The sequence below is a fragment of the Colletotrichum chrysophilum genome (genome assembly GCF_026319265.1).
Source record: "Colletotrichum chrysophilum strain AFK26 chromosome Unknown scaffold_47, whole genome shotgun sequence".
Taxonomy (NCBI): Eukaryota; Fungi; Ascomycota; class Sordariomycetes; order Glomerellales; family Glomerellaceae; genus Colletotrichum; species Colletotrichum chrysophilum.
Window position 1 is genome coordinate 246,474 of NW_026517334.1, and position 18,300 is coordinate 264,773.

The 18,300-nt window shown below is 56.6% G+C and overlaps 5 protein-coding genes across 5 annotated transcripts; 2 read left to right on the forward strand and 3 right to left on the reverse strand.

The window, feature by feature from the left end:
- Positions 1 to 482: 482 nt before the first annotated feature.
- On the forward strand, positions 483 to 1,481 carry COL26b_006429 (uncharacterized protein; the record flags this gene model as incomplete). Its single annotated transcript, XM_053179248.1, has 1 exon — positions 483 to 1,481. One exon carries the CDS (start codon positions 483 to 485, stop codon positions 1,479 to 1,481), a length of 999 nt encoding a protein of 332 aa, XP_053036835.1.
- A 950-nt stretch (positions 1,482 to 2,431) lies between these two features.
- COL26b_006430 (uncharacterized protein) lies at positions 2,432 to 2,954 on the reverse strand (the record flags this gene model as incomplete). The annotated part of the gene is made up of 2 exons (XM_053179249.1): positions 2,432 to 2,851; positions 2,907 to 2,954. 2 exons carry the CDS (start codon positions 2,952 to 2,954, stop codon positions 2,432 to 2,434), a joined length of 468 nt encoding a protein of 155 aa, XP_053036836.1.
- A 4,702-nt stretch (positions 2,955 to 7,656) lies between these two features.
- On the reverse strand, positions 7,657 to 10,199 carry COL26b_006431 (uncharacterized protein; the record flags this gene model as incomplete). The annotated part of the gene is made up of 3 exons (XM_053179250.1): positions 7,657 to 7,773; positions 7,846 to 10,117; positions 10,177 to 10,199. 3 exons carry the CDS (start codon positions 10,197 to 10,199, stop codon positions 7,657 to 7,659), a joined length of 2,412 nt encoding a protein of 803 aa, XP_053036837.1.
- A 385-nt stretch (positions 10,200 to 10,584) lies between these two features.
- On the forward strand, positions 10,585 to 11,736 carry COL26b_006432 (uncharacterized protein; the record flags this gene model as incomplete). The annotated part of the gene is made up of 1 exon (XM_053179251.1): positions 10,585 to 11,736. One exon carries the CDS (start codon positions 10,585 to 10,587, stop codon positions 11,734 to 11,736), a length of 1,152 nt encoding a protein of 383 aa, XP_053036838.1.
- Positions 11,737 to 11,994: 258 nt separating this feature from the next.
- COL26b_006433 (uncharacterized protein) lies at positions 11,995 to 13,465 on the reverse strand (the record flags this gene model as incomplete). The annotated part of the gene is made up of 2 exons (XM_053179252.1): positions 11,995 to 12,790; positions 12,843 to 13,465. The coding sequence occupies 2 exons, from the start codon at positions 13,463 to 13,465 to the stop codon at positions 11,995 to 11,997; spliced, it is 1,419 nt and encodes a 472-aa protein (XP_053036839.1).
- Between the last annotated feature and the right edge of the window lie 4,835 nt (positions 13,466 to 18,300).

The following is an 18,300-nucleotide window of genomic DNA, read 5'->3' on the forward strand; positions in this document are numbered from 1 at the left end:
CCCATCTACGATATCGGCTGTTGAACCGCAAGGGACTCTGATGTGACCATGGGCGATGCGCGGAGTCATGAGAATACTTCAGAAATCGACATCGTGAGCGATAAATGACGGGATACCTGGAAGTATCTTGGCGCAAAATGCAACCGCAATCGACGGTCCGCGTCCCTGATCAATCGACGTTGCACTCACGTTGCACTCTGTTGAGCCTCAAGATAAGCATATGAGGAATGTACCAGACCGTTGCTGGCGGGGAGGCGGACTTAACCTTATCTCGCAGGAATGATCCAGGGACGGCAACTGCCAAGCCCCGCAACAAGGAAGACCTTCAACGCCGCGCGATAAGATAAGCCAAAACCTACGACGTCAACTCACTCCCAGGACGACCCCTCCATCTTTGCTCCTGTCAACCGCGAAACCTTGTGCCCCATCCTCATCGCAAATTTCGACGACACACGTCTAGACGCCCTGATGGGACGCTCGCGATGACAAGCCCGCCGACTTCGCCGCGCCGGCGGCACATCCTCTCTTCGATAAACCCGGACGAGGGCCACGAGCCTGCACCGAAGCGCACGAAGCGAAGCACGCCTGAGGAGCCAGAGGTGAAGGATGAGGCGGCCAAAGATGACGATCATCTTCAACCGAGATCGTCACGCATCCGCCTGAAGTCCAAGCACAAATCAAGGTCACACCGCCATCGCGAGCGCGAGCGCGACGGCGACGATGATGACTCCCGCTCGCATCGCCGCCACCATCACTCTCGGAGGCACCGCAGACGATCACGATCGCCCACACCCCCGAATCCCTACGAACCGCAGGCGCTTGACCCAGATGCCGCATTCCGCGAATCGCTGTTTGATGCCATGGCGGACGACGAAGGTGCGGCGTACTGGCAGGGAGTCTACGGCCAGCCGTTACACGTCTACTCCAACGAGCGGACCGGCCCACAAGGCGAGCTAGAGCGCATGACGGACGAGGAGTATGCCACGCACGTCAGGCAAAAGATGTGGGAGAAGACGCATCAAGGACTGCTGGAAGAGCGGGCGCGACGCGAAGAGGCGCGTAAGCGCAAGTCGGAGGATGAGAAGAGGAACAGAAAGTTACAAGAGGACATGGAGCGTAGTCTGCGTCGCGGGGAGGAGAGGCGACAGAAGAAGATGTGGGCGTCACTTTGGGAAGACTACGTGCAAGACTGGGCGAAATGGACCGGCGACGCTGACACGATACCGTGGCCGGTGAAGAGCGGGCGCCAGAAGGACATTAGCGAGAAGGAAGTCCGCCGATTCATCGTCAATGGGCTGGCCGTGGAGGAGATTGGCGAGAAGGAGTTCGCGGGCAACCTGCGAGAAGAACGTGTCCGGTGGCATCCGGACAAGATGCAGCAGAGACTCGGCGGGCAGGTCGACGACGCCGTCATGAAGGACATTACGGCGATTTTCCAGATTATCGACAAGTTATGGGCAGATACCCGGTCGAAGGCGTAACAAAGGCTAACCGACCACCACACTACGTATTTTCTACTCGGCGCAATCAAAGGGAGAAGGGAATAGAACCGAGCATGGATTTCCTTGTCTCGACTACTTTTCAATCATCATCAAGCGCAAGTCGTATGTTCCACCTTTGCTTTTCGTACTGTGAAACACTGGTTGAAGCAGTTGGGGGCTGGTGCAGCCAAGGTGGCTGGAAGCCTTGGGGTGCGGGTGCTGTTTGCCGAACCAAGGGCGACATTGGAGCTAGCACAACGCGCATAGCTCCGGATACGAAGTACGGTCCAGAACAAACCACAAGCGTGGTCCTGTCACATCATCCTGGAATCATCCGGAGAAAATGCGCCTATTGCGACGGAGCAGCCATTTACCCCCAAGGCAGATCCTCATCTTCATTTGTGCAGCAAGCAATACAAGACGGTCCAAGACTGCAGGAGACAATGCGCGACGGTTATACATGAGATCATCCCCTTGCGTTAAGTGATCCTGGATAGGTACTTTGGCAGCTGCGCCGCGAAGCTCAGCTTGTGGACAGGCTTTCCTCCAGCTCTGCCAAGTATGATGTGGCAGACGCCCCCTTTGCCAATATTCGTCCGAGGTGGCTCACTCCTGGCGCCAAGCGGTCGGGATTGGCCAAGGCGCGTTACACGGCGGAGCCTTTCCCGGCGGAGATCTTGATGACCAAAGACTTGTCAACATATCACAAATTACCCGAAATGCATACACAGAACATGTCTGAAAGAGCCAAAAGGTGCAAAATGTACGTTGGTTTCATTTGATGTACAAAGTTGTACTGGTATTACATCATGATATCTTCCGAAGAGGTAGTTTTAAAAAAGGTTCCCAAACAATGCTGTGTAATATCCATTACCACACCGATTTGCCGATCATTTCCGCTAAATCACATTCCCATGCAATGAAGGACGCGCGCGAACAAAGCCACCCCCTTACAGGTTGGCAATGAGGGCGGCACCACCGAGGAGGGCACCCATGGCGACGGCAGCGGTCTGAGCCGGGGCAGCGCCGGGGGCGGTGGTGCTCTGAGCAGAGCCGGAGCCAGTGGCGCTCTCGACGGCAGAGCTGGCCTCTTGGCTGGCGGACTCGAGAGCGGAGGAGAGAGAGGCGGCGGCGGAGCCGGTGGCAGTGGCGAGCTGGGAGCTCAGGTTGGCGGCACGGGAGGAGGCACCGGCGCTGATGGACTCGAGGGCGGAGGAGACCTGGCCGCCGAGGGAGGACTCAGCAGCGGAGAGGGAGGAGAGGCCGGACTGGATGGCGCTAGAGACGCCGCCGATAACGGAGGAGGCCTGAGTGACGCCCGGGACGGAGGGAAGAGTGGGAGTGGTGACGGTTACGGTCTCAGCCTGGGCCTGGGTGGTGTGTTAGTCGTCTGGGTATTTGGTAGAGTGAGTATGGTCAACTTACAGCAGCCAGGGCGGCGAAGGCGAGGACGGAAGCGGCGGAGAAACGCATGTTGATGGTGGTTGGGCTTAGTGTTTAAGGTTGGAAGTGAAAGTTGGTGATTAGAGATTGATGGATTTGGTGTTGGAACGGATAGAGTACAGCTTTGTTGATTGGTAAAGTGGAGGGGAGGCAGATGAACATTGGGGCTCATGGAAAAGAGTCTTATATATCTTTCGACAGGCCGTTCGACGCCAAGAGGCGTGTCTGTCTCTCCCGTCCTCCCACGTATACACGCCCCCATCGGCTAGGTCCTTCTGCTTGCTGCCGAGAGAGAAGGAGAAAGGCCAGGCACCACCACCGCCTGAATCCTCCACAATGCTAGGCACATGCTTGGCGTGTCCATGAACCACACGCCCCCCCTTCGAAGGCGAATGGGAAAACAGTCTAGAGGCAGCCGTCGACCTAGCGGACCGCGGGTGGCACTCCGAGACTGGCACAATACGGATGGATACACACGACAGACGAATGATGGAAACGGTACGTACCCGAGTGACTACTAGCACCACCGCCATCGACAGCTCCCCAACTCAGCCCTGGTGCCGTGCGGCGGGACCCATGTCGAAATGCGCTGCCTTGGATGGAGAAGGAGGCGGAAAGAGCGAGAAGGGAGGACGGAGAAGACCCACATCCTCACGTCATCCCCGCGGCAACAATATGCAGTCCTCCAGCACGGGAAAGCGAGCAGACGAGAGCTTGCCTTGCCTTGCTCTCTCTGGAGATGGACATCACATCTGGCTTTGAGGTCCGCCAGCTTTTCCTGCGTGTCTGAGACGGGGATCATGGCCCGTTTGGATCTTTTGCCCATTGGCACGGAGGACATGTGAGCAGTGCCGCGTCGGTGACGGAATCCGATGCTCGTCATTCTGGGGAGAGACGACGAAATGGTCGCTTCGCTCTAAACCAAAGGTCCATATGTGCGGTTCCGAGCACCAAAGAAGGCACCAAAAGATTCGTTGGAGGCGAAAGAGACGACGTGGAAAAATCCGAGACCTCCCCCCCAACGGAACGGTGCACGCTACGCTAGCCAAACTGGACCAAAGCACCTCCAAGTCGCCTCCCGTTTGGTGCTACGCATGTAGCCCATCTCGGATCGAACGAATCGTGGCGTTGGGTTTCCGTCGCGATCAACGGCTGTTCCCCGAAGTTGATGTCGCTGGGAAGCCTTGCGTTCCCAAAGATAGCAATCAATAAGCACGGGTAGCAAAGCCACGCGGTAGCCCCAACCTCGGCCATCATCCATTCATTCCACAGGTACGTCTCTGCAGACTATTCCAATTTTCCTTCTGCTTCTTCCATCCCACATCATCCACTTGGGACGATTCGTGTACATCATAAACGGAGAATGCATCGAGTCAATAGGATGGAGACGGGTTGTCTAAGCAGCATTAGCATTGAGGCGATGACGGCAGGGTCACGGTGGACAATGGTGACATGGGAAGGGGGAAAAATACCGTTACATCATTACGGGGTTTTGGACAAACGGGATTCCAATATTCGAGTACCGAAATACGGAACAAGGAAGGCAACCAAAAGACACATGGCCCAATGACACCATCAGGACAAGCAAGCAGCTGCTCCAGGACCAGGGTTGCGCGGCGGAGGCGAGGGGGTGGAAAGCGTGGACGATCGACAGGAGGTGGAGATGAGAACCGCCGCTGGTTGGCTGGAGATGCTAGCGGGGCGGGTCAGGGCGTTGGAGAAACAAGGCCTTGCCGGCCGCCATGTCTCTGCCACTGTCTCTCTTTCTCTCCATCCACCTATTGTTCTGTTTGCCAGTTCGCACAACTCGGATAGGTACGGACACAGCTCCTCCAGACTGCTTCAATTCAATGCGGTCTCGCACGCCAATGGCGAGGCTCCAAGTTGCTGCTCCCCGCCCCTTGCGGGCAGTGCTGTGAAACATGCCAGCCGCAGGCACCGAACGCTGACAACAGTGAGGGAAAAGGAAAAGAAAGCAAACGGCAGAACGGAGATGCGAGGTAATAACGGGTCCGATCCTCCTCCGTTTCCACCATCCATTCCCATATTCCTTCGAGCCAGCTGAAAATAAAGCTGAAGCTAAAGGAAGGTTGTTGGAGGCGACAAAAAAAAAAAGTCACACACACACACAGCCCGCGGGAGGACGTAACATTCCCGATGATGTTGGGCCGGTCCCCCGGATCGCTGCACCCAATTCAACGGGTCGCGTTGCACCGACACCATGCGAGCCGAAAGGCAAACGGCAAAGACATGGTATGGCGGTCGATATGTCAGCTGGCAGTGCAGTTTTTCTTGGTAATAACAGCGGCAAAAACACCAGCAAACTTCTGTCTGGCTGCAGCACGCGGATTTACGCAGGGACGCAGGGGGGCGTGGGAACGCGTTATTGAGACCATCGGACGGACGGGGTTCAGTCAAAGCATCGACGCATCACTGTTCATCCTCCAAAATTTTTTTTCAACAACGGATTTTCTCCGGCCTCGGTTTCTCGTTTGATGAGGTTTGAAATGAAGAGGCAGTAGCTTGGAAAGGAAAACCTGCGTCTGTGTTTCGGCCATTTCGCTAGACTAGACTTGATGCTCGCCACGGACGCTCGGCGCGGAGGATCATGCAAATGACGTATCGCTGACAGGCACCGCCCGTCTGGACCTCAATGGCCCTCCCAGGTCGAAGTCATTGGAGTCTCCAAACCAAAAGAACCTCGTCCTTCTGTTTTGGGGCACTCAAATGCTCCTTTCGCTCGCAGGACCTGGGACATACTAGCACCTGCTCCTCTCGGTTGAATGAGGGGACGAGGACCGACGTTGGGGTCAATCGGCTGGGGAAATTTCAATCCCCATGTCCACATCTACAACAAAGAAGAGGGTGGTTGGGGAAGCAGTCTGAATGGATGGACCAAAGGCTGGAGCTTCTTGGAGCTACTTGGTATCGTCGCTTGGCTTAAACGTCGTCTCGGTCACGGAGCCGTCCACCGTCAGCAAACTTCTGTCACCCACGGAGTTTAGAGAAGGATTCCATCCCTACATCCAGCCTGCTTCAGCTCAGCCTTGGGGTAGTAATACAGCACGCAGCGCAGCCTGGTCTGACGCGTCAACATGCAGCTTTTTTCTTAGGGGCCATCAGAGACTTTGGCCGAGCCGGACGCCAATTGCGTCACTCCAGGTCGGTGTTGTGCACCCGTTTGATGTGCCACCGGTTCGTTTCAAAAGTCTCTAGAGCACTTTGAGTTCGGATTAAAGTGAGGTCCATGCAGCCTCGCAATTTGGCACAAGTTCTTCTTCATTCTTTTCTAATGCTCCCAGCCGCGTCACAGCAGATGTGTGCAGCCAGTGCCCTTCGTTCTAGTTTTCCATGGCTTCTGTTCGTTGTCTGCTAGCTTCGTTTCGGGAAAACCAATAATGACTCGGAATCTTGGTAACATAGCCTCCCGCATGTGAGACAACGTCCTCCCTTGAGACAGTGAGAAAACCCGCCTGGACGTTTGCGTTAGGAAAAAACGATATTTGCATAAAACTCTCAAAGAAGACTTGGATAAAGGGGTCTGGGAGCCTTTGGGGTCCCTGATCAGTGATCGCCTAGACCTCAAGCTGTCGGTGAGCATGACCACAACACAAACAACAGAAAACGGCGAGCGACATCGGGATAAACCACCAATGTTCCACATCGTCCCACAATACAGAGTACCTCGGGACCGTCCATGCTCGGATGATATTGGGGCCAGGGATAATCTCTCGCCGAGTATAGTTATCCGTAGTACCGCAGCAGCAGCAGCATCTGCGGATTTCATTTACTTCTGTAGAACGGTGTGCAAACAGACACCACCTTTCAAGACGAGCCCCAAGAAACGATCTGCAAGTCCTGCCGCACAGAGTAAGCCCTTGGCACGCAGCTCTCATCCATCGTGTTTGTTCAACGTCAATTGCCATTTTCCACTTCTGCTACCTGGTGACGCTAGGCCGGGGGTACTAAAGGCGGGGGACAGGGACAGTTGAGGAAAGTCAGCTCATGAGCGACAATCCCCAATTGTGCTCTCCCATCGCCTCATCCCCTTCATCCATCGTGCCATCAATTCATCCCCTCCCAACCGAGAGTGCCCAGCCTCGCCCAGCCCGACCTCAGCAGGGAGCGCAACCGCGGCGCCAAGCATCCCGGCCCGCGGCTCCAATCGCATTGATCTGCATGACGCAGGAGCCAGGATGCGAACCTTAATTGGACATGTACCCCACACAGCAATCCCTCCACTCGAGTTGTTTATGCTGTGCCAATGAGCTTCCTCGTGTCTGTTTTCCTTGTTTGCCTGGTCCTGCTCTGCCACTCGGCGAGAGCCTGGCCGGCCCAGTTTATCGGTGCTTCCACTTGGTACATTACATAATTCCTGTGCCTCTCGCCATTGCAGCCGTTGCCCACTTTCCCAAAATAAGCAGCGAAGCAATTGCGGTGACGCGTAATCCCTCCCCCCCAAAGCCGGGGGCCTTCTCGGGGGCGGATTCTGTCCCGACCAACCGAATCCCGGGCCATGTCAGCATTGTGGTGGAACCTGCAAGCTCTCGTTCGTTGACCGCGACTCCCGCTCAACACACCAGGACGTCACTGAGTCGAGTGCCGGTGCTCGGATGTGGCGGTGAATGCGTGGCGTGGACCTCGTATTGTGGCGGGGCCAAGAACAGCGCATACATGATGCGCTTCTTAAATGTCAAATCATGTTTGTTCACGCGGGCTCGTTGGGCAATCATTAGCCCATAACTTGAGATACACCCTTCCTCAGCTCGTCGACGATCTCATGCGCTTCTTCGACTGATTTGGCTTCAAAATCGTAGCGCTTACTTTCCGTGTCGCGGTAGATGAGAACCTGCAGCACGCAGCAAAGTCAGCTTATGCCCTCGATGTGTGATCCGCTCGGCAATCTGTAGAATGAGCTCACCTTGAATTGGTTTGGATGTTTGCTAGACACCTTGCATCCAATGACCTGAGAAATGTGCGCCGTCGTAGTCTTTGAATCTCTCGTAGTCGGCTTGATGTGTACATACTCGCCGTCAATCTCGAACCGTTTTTCGGATTGTGTTATCATCCGCACGGTGCGCAAGCGCCAAACGACCCACGACTTGTGGTACGCGCTCGTGAGTTCCGCCTGCTTGATCGCCTCCTGAGCGAGCGGGTGGCTACCCATAATGTGCGTCTTCTTCGCCTTGCGTCCCGGCTGGCCATCAACAAAGGGGAGAAGCTTCGGCGAGGAGCTGCCTGGCGAACCCGTCATTGCAAGCGGGCCGTCGGTAGCGAAGCGGCGACGATGCAGCTCCAGATCGGACAGGCTACCGATGGCCTGGACCTTGGTATCAAGCAAGATGACGGGGCCGCCCCCGGGCATTTTGAGGACGTGATTGGCCTTGTCAAGCTGTCTCTTACGACATACCATGTCCAGAACCTCAGCCATGTAGGTTTCCGTGGTCGTATCCAGCGTTACCAACTGGCCGGGTGCCACATCCGTCGAGTGGAGATGCACGCGCAGAAGCTTCTGCTGGCCCCTGCTGGTGTTGGGCGCGGCGGCGGGCGCCTGAGGTGCGTCGGCGAACATACTATGCTGTTGACGATAGGTAGTATTCGTGACGGGGTTCGGGCGAGGCTCTGTCGCGACGGGCAGGAACTGGTGAGCGTTGGGCTGCGGCGTGTTGCGCGGGGTTGTGTCTTCGTCTACCATTTCCTCTGCGGCCTCTTCTTCTTCTGCCTGGGGCGTGATGCTCTGGTTCTCGCCGAACTCGGACTGCGAGGCCATGACCAGACCGAAGTTGTCGTGGGTCTTAGAATTGGCGCGCATGCGACCTGCTGCACGATTGTTCGCCGTAGTAAAAGACGTCAAGGCCTTGGTGCGCTCAAAGGCTGGGAAGTCGTCGTCGACCTCGCCATCCTCTTCCACCATTCTTAATGTGAACCAGTTGATGTTGGCTTTATCGGCGGCGATGGGCGGCTCTCGCTTCTCTTCGTTGTATCTCCACAGAGCGAGCCCAATAAGGTCGGCCACTGTGACAGACCGGTCACCACCTTCGCCGTGGTGTACCTGACGTCGGATGAGAACTTCAAACGGCTTGCCGGGATTGTCAGAGAATGCCGGATAGATGCGGACGGCGATCGGATTGTTCTCTCCTTGACCTGATAGAGCCGCAAAGTTTTCGAACGGGACCTTGGGTTTGGTCTTTCTGGCCCTCAAAGCGGCCGACAGCAGACTCTTTGGCTGAATCATACTCATGGGTCGGATGGTGCTCATCGGGCGAGGGGGTGGAAGAGGACGCAGGACACGGGGCGGCGCCTGTGATTTGCGGATTGTGGAAGTTCGTGTGAACTCTCGAGGAGGCGTGCCGACCACCTGTTTGTGCGGTAGCGGCTCCGGATTCTCGACCGCATCAAGAATCGAGGCCGAGTCGATACTCTCGACGTAAGCTCCAGACATGTCTGAACCATCAGAGTCGTCTTCCTCCTCCGGCAGCAAGTCAGTGCCGGCCCGCTTGATCCCCAAGCTCGGTTCCTCCATGATCCTAGCCTGGAGCTTGACCGACTTGGCCGCAGCTCTCGCAGCCTCTCTCTGCCGATGGAAACCAGATGCATCAAACTCATTCTCCGAGGAGACCTCGCTGCTCGTGACCGTGTCTCTTCTCGCTCTCTCCTTAACAATCTCCAAAGCCGACTGCGAGCCTCTCCGTGCCCCTGGAGCTGCCCGGGGAGACATGGCTGGGGACTGCTTGATATGGGACGATTGAATCGGGCTGGAGCCGGCCCTCGATCTGACGGGCATCTTTGCAAACTTGATCTGCTGCGCCGCTCTGGTTCCAGGATCATCATCGTCGCTCTCATCACTAAGATCGCTACTGTCGTCATCCTCCAGAGTTTCGCGACGCCGTCTCCTCCTTGTAGCCAGACCGGGCCCCAGCGTATCAGTTCCTCCGCCGGTCAACATTCCAGTCTCGTCGGGTTCATCTTCGAGGGTCACGCCGACCTGGCGCTGGGGTTGGAAATACTCGGATGCAATCGCGGTAGGGATCGGAGGAGAATAGCATCGCTTGACGAGGTCTGGGTTCGCTTGCCATGCGACGGCCTTGAAGGCTGACGAGTTCATGAACCCCTCATTGAGGGTAATCAGGCGCTCGCCAACGCCATCGGCGATTTCGGTAAGGTAGCCACAGCGCAGCTGATATGCGACCAGCCTAGTTGAAAAAAAATGTTAGCGAAGTTTCATCTGGAGAAATGATAGGTGCGCGCGTACTCTTCGTTCTGGATGACCGACATCGTGGGCTTGGGTGCGACCAGTCACCGGGGATGAAAGGAATGTTAAAAGATCATGCCAAAAGGGATCAGATCAATGGAATATACGCCCACGATCTGACAAGGAACATGATTGCGAGCGCAGCTCACAACACCCCGAAGCAGATTGATGGTTAAGAAGCTCAAGTTGGCGCAGGAAGGTGGTCGAGGGGGAACTGTTGTGTCGTGCCTTCTTCAGCCTCGTGAAACACCAAGGTGGCAGTGGTGGCTCGAGCGTTGGGCTCCTAGTGGCCCAAAACCCAGCCTTGCATAAAATGTGGCGGTGCATTTCAACCTCTGGTACATCACCTTTGCCTATGATCGTCGCATTCAAGCTCCATCCACCGACACAGCAAATTCAGCAGCAAAGATGGGTCTGGTAGATTACTCGGAATCATCAGGGTCGGAGGACGAAGCGCCTCCCCAGCCCACCGTCGCGAAGCCCGCCGCCGCCGGCACCACAGCGAAGAAGCCATTCCAGAAAGTCGTCGACCGATCGAACCCAGGCAAGATCGTCGTTAACCTGCCATCCGCAAAACCCGACGAACCCACAGCCTCGAACGACGAGCCCCCGGCGAAGAGAGCGCGTACCGCAGGAGGCGGCCGTTTCAGCGGCTTCAACTCGTTCTTGCCCCCACCCAAGAACGCCGCCAAGGCAGCACCGGCGCAGAGCAGCAGCAGCAGCAGCTCATCACGCCCTGTGTTCCAGCTCAAGACCGGGGCCGAACCCGGGTTCAGTCGCGATCGAGGGGATGGCGCAGGATCTCCAGACGGTGGGGGCCTCAACCTACCGGCCCCCAAGGCTGCCGCGCAGCCGTCGATACCGCAGGGCATGAAGCCGGAGGAGGAAGTGAAGCTGGTTGGCAAGCCCATGATGTTCCGACCCCTCTCCGTCGCCCGCAAACCCAAGAAGAAGACACCATCCTCCGTCACTCCAACCGCTTCCAAGACCGAGCCCGCAAAGGCCCCAGAACAGGCGTCAAAAGAGGTTTCCGCACCTGCGCCGGCGCCAGCACCAAAGAAAGTGTCCCTCTTCTCGATAGAACCAGAAGAGACACCAACGGACCCCACACCAGCATTCAGCGGCGGCGGCGCCTACGAGCCCCTTTTCGAAACCCAACAAGACGAGTCAAACGGCTACGCAGACTACGCTTCGCAAATGAACTACCCGCTCCCCTCAACGGCCCCCACAAACTCAAACTCGCTCGACAACATTGCCGACGACCTGAACCTCTCCGCCGCTGCACGTCGCGAGCTCTTCGGCCGGCAAAAGGGGGGCGCAAACCAGCAGACGGCGTCCAGGGTCATCAACTTTAACACGGACGAGGAGTACAAGCACAACGAGGAGCTCCGCGCCGCCGGCCAGCAGCAGATCCACAACCCCGTGCGCTCCATCGCGCCGGGCAAGCACAGCCTGCGCCAGCTCGTCAACCAGGTGCAGACCCAGCGCGAGGCCCTCGAGGAGAGCTTCGCCAAGGGGAAGAGCAACAGGAAGGAGGCGTCGAGCCGCTACGGTTGGTAGAGAAGTTCGTCACGGCAGCACGAGATTTAATGATACCCAACAAGTTGATACAGAACATTCTCTTCGTCCTTTTTGTTTGACAAACGATGCAGCTAGTGTACAACAAACGATGCTCTCCATCGCGACCGTGGTATCCGAACTTTGTTCTCGTGACTTCATGACCCAGAAAAGAAAAGGAAAAAAAGCTATCATACAGGAAGAAAAAAGTAGGTACCGAACCCGTTTTGAACATCTAAAAAGAAACATGCGATATCGCTCTCAGCAGGTAACGACAGGCGCAGTTCGGCCGTTGCCAACACCGCCGGGGCCCATGAGGAAGCCCCACTCGCCTCTGGTGATGGGTGAGATGTCGTCGTACCCGTTGGGCGTCATCGGGCCCAGCCGCTGCCTGTCATCGACGAAGCGGTCCTCGTGCAGGACCTCTGCGATGGACACGGGGCTCCAGACGGACACGTTGGGCTGACGCTCCGGCCGCGCCGTCAACTCCTCCTCCTCGGAAACCTCGTCCGCCTCGACGATGGGCGGCGACGGCTTAGTGTCGAAGTTGGTCTGCAGCTTGAGCGCGGGGCCCTTGGGCGAAGGCGGCTTGCCAATCTTGATGGTGGCCATGGCCGCGGCCATGGTCTCCTCGACATCCCTCTCGAGCTCCCTCATGGTCTCCTCGACGTGCGCCTTGGAGCCGACGCCCTCGATGGCGCCGACGCGGTCAGGGCCGCCGTACGCCCTGCGGTACATCTTGTCGACGTCGGCGAGGGCGGCGTCGCTGACGCTGAGGAAGTCGTAGGAGCGGAGGAGGTCGGACTTGGAGACCTTCCTGCCGGCGCGGGAGAGGATGAGGCGGCGCAGCTCGTCGACGGCGTCTTCCAGCCTGAGCGGGGCCTTGGTGCGGGAGTAGCTGGAGAGGGCGGCCTTGAAGGTGTAGAGGCGGTCGAGGGAGACGAGGGTGAGGCCCTCAGAGGCGAAGAGGACTTCGTTTTGGACGATGGAGCGGCGGATGAGGCTGGATGTCATGCCGCAGGCGGAGCCGTCGACGACTGGAGGGAGCCATTCGGAGCTGTGCAAGTGTTAGTGAGATGTTTGGGTGGGAGGTGACCAGAGTGACGTACCCGATGCGAAACTTGCTCTCCGCGCGCTCGATGGTCTGGCGGAGGGTGCGCTCTTGCTTGTCGGTGAGCAGGTCAGCGTGGATAAGGCGGATGCCGAAGGGGTTAGGCGACATGGGCCCGGAGGCGTCGGTGATGGTGGAGGAGGCGACAGAGGGCGTCATGGGAGGGGGCGAAAGCGGGATGCCGGGGGACAGGGGCCACCTCAACCTCGGACCGTTGGTGTCCATGAGGAAGGAGGGCGTGAAGGTGAAGGTCTCGGGGGACTTGGCTTCACTGCCGGCGGAGGAGACGGTGGACACAGACGAGATGCTGGACCCGGTGTTCGTCCTGACGAGCTTTTTGAAGGAGGAGACGGGCGAGCCGAAGCCGCCAAAGCGCGTGGAAGGCAGCGGCGGGGAGCTCGGTGGCGACATTGTGGGCGTGGTGAGGCCAGAGGACGAAGGCAGGAGAGTAGGGAGCTGGTACTCGCGTCTGGCGACGACGAGGGTGACGTGAAGAGCCTTCCTGGCGAGCCTCTTGGAAGCGTACTCGAGGGCTTCATTAAGATGGGGCGGCAGGTTCTGGACGTCGAGGATGGAGGTGCCGGCCTCCAGAGGAGACGAAATGCGACCCTTGAGAGCCATGTTGACTGAGGGTTCTCGAAAAGGGTCTCGTAAACGAGAAGAGAAGTAGTTGAGAAAGCTTTGAAGAATATCGGTCCAATGGTATTACAAGATTGGTAACGGACTCTGGGGCGCCAGGCCTGAGCTTTGAAGGAGTGTGCTGAAAGAAAATGTTTTGTCGGCGTCGACGCCCTTTGTGTGTGATCTTCGTCTTGGATCTCAACAAACAACAGAGGTGAGGTGGGATGGGAGGGCAGGTGAAGATATATCCAGTCGTAGCTCCTCCGGCTTTGCCTAGCTAGCTGCTAGCTCAAAGAGAAAATCTGAAACAAGAGCCTTCGTATGCAGGACACCCCCTGGTCATCCGAGTATATGTGCTTCTTTGTGCTCGCGATGCGACTCAAACAGCCTTATAGGTAATGGGTAGAGAGGGACCCCATCTATCCCTTTCGAGAAAGGCCTGGCCGAGGTAAGGTACCTTGGAGTTTTGGAGAGGGGGAGCTCACGCGAGATGGCGAAGACGACGACTACCACTACGACGACGCAGGGTGACTTCGGACGTCGACCCACCACGCTAGGTTTACGATTATCACTGCCGGGATAGGGGTCCTTGGGAGCAGGATACCAAGGGCAGCAAGTAAAAGTGGGATAAAAAAAGGTTCACGGCGCGGCGGCGCGGCGTGGCGTGGCGTATCTGACAGGCCGTGGTCTTTGCGCGAGGTGCTGGTGAGGCTGGGCGCCAAAAAAGATGAAACCCGTCTCTTCTAGATGATGAGGATGGTGATGATGATGACGAGGGGCGTGTGCTATTGCTGTTGCTGCTACTGCTGTCATCCGTGTTGGTGAGTGCGAACCTGTCCCAAAAAAAGAGATGGTGTCTGTTTCATGATCTTCCAATGTTCTTTGAGAGCCACGTACGGGGAAGGGGATGTTCCTCGTGTTCTCCTTTCCGTTTGCCTCCTCTGTGTGTCTTCGCGGCGCTTCCATTGGGAGACAGAAGGGCAGAGAGGGGGCAACCGGTGACGAGGCGGCGTGCGGTGCAGTCGCAGAGGGCCAAGGAAAGTGGGAGGGTGGGATTGGGGATGGAAAGGGGAGCCGATTTACTCAGGGGGGCGTGGTGCGTGAAGTCGCTAGGGGTCCCCGCCTGTCATCTATCTCAGCCTGTCATCAAACGATGCCACAGCGAACGTCGTCCTACGGTCTTCCCAGCGCCCCTGACCCAGTTCTTGTTCGATCATAGCAGACATGGACAACGATAATGTCGTCCAAGGCAAGGTACCCAGCTGGAGCAGAAGCAGCCGCTATGGGCGAGTGAACCGCGCATCGCGAGCGGGCTACCTCCTAAATCGAGAAGCAAACCACCAGAGACTACTGCACTTCATCACATTGCATATCTAAAAATGAAGTCGAAAATGGGACTCTCTCATCGTCTCCCCCTTCTGACCGCAAAATCCAATCCAATCTCCGCATCTCATCAACGGCTCTAGCCTCTGCAGCTTACCCAGAAACCCAGGCCGTCCAATCGTAGATTTTCCCAAAGCTGCCTACGCTGCAGTAGCTGCGCAGCTTTCCGTACCCTTCGGCGGCTACGCTGCTATTTTCAGCGCCGCGACCCCGCGCCTGTGGTCACTGGTGTCCCTCACAGCTGGGAAAGCCGTGGGCCTGTTTTTCGTCTGATTCGTGGCCAGAGTCGGGTGGGGATCTACGTACAGATCGACGTGTGCGTGCCGGACAGGGATTTGTGCATGACCGGGCCCGCCGTTCTCGCCAGTGTCGCAAAAATAGATTGCTTTTCCCTTTCAGTGTTCCTCACCAGTAACCACTGTCAGTCGTCGCCGCCTCTACCGACAGGCCCCCCAAAAACGGCACATGGCTCGGGGGGGCCATCGGTTGGCCCGCGCGATAACTCACGGCCGCGGCGAGGAAGGGATGGCAGGATGGACGGACGCAGCGAACGGCGAACGCCTACCCACCCATCGATACAGAAGCTGCTAATTCCTGGGGGCGCTGAGGACAAGAACCAAGAATACCTGGAGGCGAGATTTCATGGCCACGACAAAACAAGGCAGAGCAAAGCTTCAAAGACCGCCGACGCCTCAGTGCCTCAATGCCTCAAACACCAGCCTCAACTTCAGCCCCAGCCCAGCAGGTAGAGAGAGGCGACATCAATCTCATACGTCTGGGGGACCCAGAAATCACAATTTACTTGAGTTTACGCCGTCGCGGACGGAAAAATACCAAAAACAAGCGTACAATCTAGTGTACCGCAATTTACCCCAGGAAAACTCTACCGACCCGTCAGACGTCTTGACTTCGCTTGGCATGCCTCGTCTCGAGATGCCCTCGAGATAAATTGCTCTTTCCACAGCGTCGCAGAGTCGATCGGTCCATCGTGGGGTCAGAGAGAGCCGATGGATCGCCGTCGTCCCAAAACAAGGAAGATGGGGAGAAAAGACGATGGAAACCGGCCAAGACTTGGCGACGGCTTCGTTTGTTCGAGACTAGCATCACGTTGAACACCACCAGGCAAAGAGAAAAGAGAGAGGATGCCCCCCCCCGCTTAGTAACTGAACAAACTTTTACCAAGGTGTAAGAACAGCCACGACTCCTCACCTTGGCTTCTCTTTGCCACCATCGCGATCTCCTCATCCTCGTCCCTCGTCCTCGTGAAAAAGAGAATACACCAATACCCTCCCACCACCGCCAAGAACAAATCCAAAACGAGCATCACTCCATCAGAAAAGATCTCGACCATTCCGCCCGATGTTCTTTTCATCCGATACCCCCCTCACCATGTTTTCCAAGGTCCCAAGGCAACGGACACACTCACACACACACCAACTGACTAACTCCACCACACCCGCCCAATCTTCTGAAACCAACAAGCACGTCACCAACACATGAACACATGAGCTGAGCCTCGCACCACACCCACGCCGCATCGCCTGAAGGCTCCCACACGAAACCGTCAAACACGTCAAGAAAAACCAACTTGTTTTCCCCCAATCGCTCCTGCATTGCCTCCCGATCATGCCGCGTGAGCTGTCAAGCCCGTTTCGCACCCTTCTCCTTTTTACCTTTGCGTATGCATGGACAAAGAAGAACATCAAACCCGCTGTCACCTTCGTCAACTTCCGGATCTTCCAAACATCGTGTGTCGGTCCAAACAAAACGACCACCACCACGAACCGCCCCCTCTCGAATGATCCCCCAACTCTGTTTCGCCCAGCCAAACACCCCGCCAAGCAAAACCCCGCGATTCTCTGCGCGGATGAAGGGAGGTACGGTAAGTAAGTAGCCAGTTTTCACCCAAAACCACATCACAAGAACAATGAACCCGTAGACATTACGTTGGATTTGCACGACTCACACAATGCGACCTCCGCCGAGCCCGCCAGTACACTGCAATACCCTCCCCCTCCCCCTCCCGTGGAAACATGGACATCGGCCAAAGATGGCAAACTACGAATAACCATCGGTATCGCATAATTTAGCCACCGGCACTTGATCTCATTCACCACCACCTTCGGCCTCGCTCTTCCCCCTCTCGCCCTCCACTCGGCCGGCCGCGGCTTCGGAAATGCACCGAGTCCATCCATCCCCCCTCTCCCCCTCCGACCTCCACCACCTGCAAGAAGCCGATGCAGCCGTCGCCCCCGTCCATCCGCGTGAACCTGCATATCGTGATCTAAAATGACGACAGCGCCTAATTTCCTCTGTCTGCGCAGCTATTCCTGTGTACCTAATTACTCCTACCGAAGACGACAGTAGCGACGATGACGGCGACGACGACGACGGTAAGGTAGAGCGGTCTCAAGATGACCACCCCGTCTCACAAGATCCCGCCGCGCCCGTGGTCAACCAAGGAGACGGTCCATTTCATGAACCTATCTTCACCGCTAGCACTCCCGCTGCCATTGACCAATCGCATGACCCATCTCGGGATCTACAAAATGATCTACGGTGACTGGAAAATCTGTTTTAGAAACAATACCGAAATCCCACGTGCAATGCTTGATGTGTAAGCTGCCAGACCCAGACCCGCCCGCCTCTCTAACTTCACATATTGTCCCGCAAACCCCGCGAGCCAATCGAGTTGTCCCCGCCCGTAAATGCACTCCATCATCCGGGATCCAAGTCACCACTTTAACCCACCGTTCGGCGGTTAAACACTCGCCAGTACAACCGTGATTCAGTCCCCAATCTCCTCCCGTCACCATCTGTTCAACCGGCCTTCACCGATGTACGTCTAATATTGGAAATCTTACGTCGTTCTCGCATCTTCGTTGGTCCACAACGTCCCTACAGCCAGACCGCTTCCCGGACAACAAGCCGCGGCCATATCACAGCGATGCTTGCACTTTTCATTCACAGGCGTGCCTAAAATAGTTTGCTAATTTGCACGCGGGCAACTCTCTTGCTGGACCTATTGTGAGGCTGTTGCCGGCCCTGGCGGTTGACAACATGGATATTCTATCTATTCCATACCGTTTACGCACTCTCAATCGCAGTGGCCTCCAAAAGAGGGCAGCCCACTCACTGTTTGCGGCGACTCATCTTCAGCCGACCGCGTCAAAGGAATCCAGACTACTCTTCTAGCCGTCGCCATCGCCCCCGTTAGATGTTGAAATCACCTCACCCTTTTCTGGGTCCTGAACGCCGGCACGCCACCGAATGCAAGAAATCTCCTCCCACCTGTACGCATTTCATATCGCTAAGTCCGATATCCGTCCCATTTGGGACTCCCCATCTCCTTGACGCCTTGCGTGGTGGGACTGTTTCCCACATTGCACAATCGAAAAAGTTCAAAGTATTCCGTAGTCATTCATGTCATCATGGGTGCTGTAATGCATGCG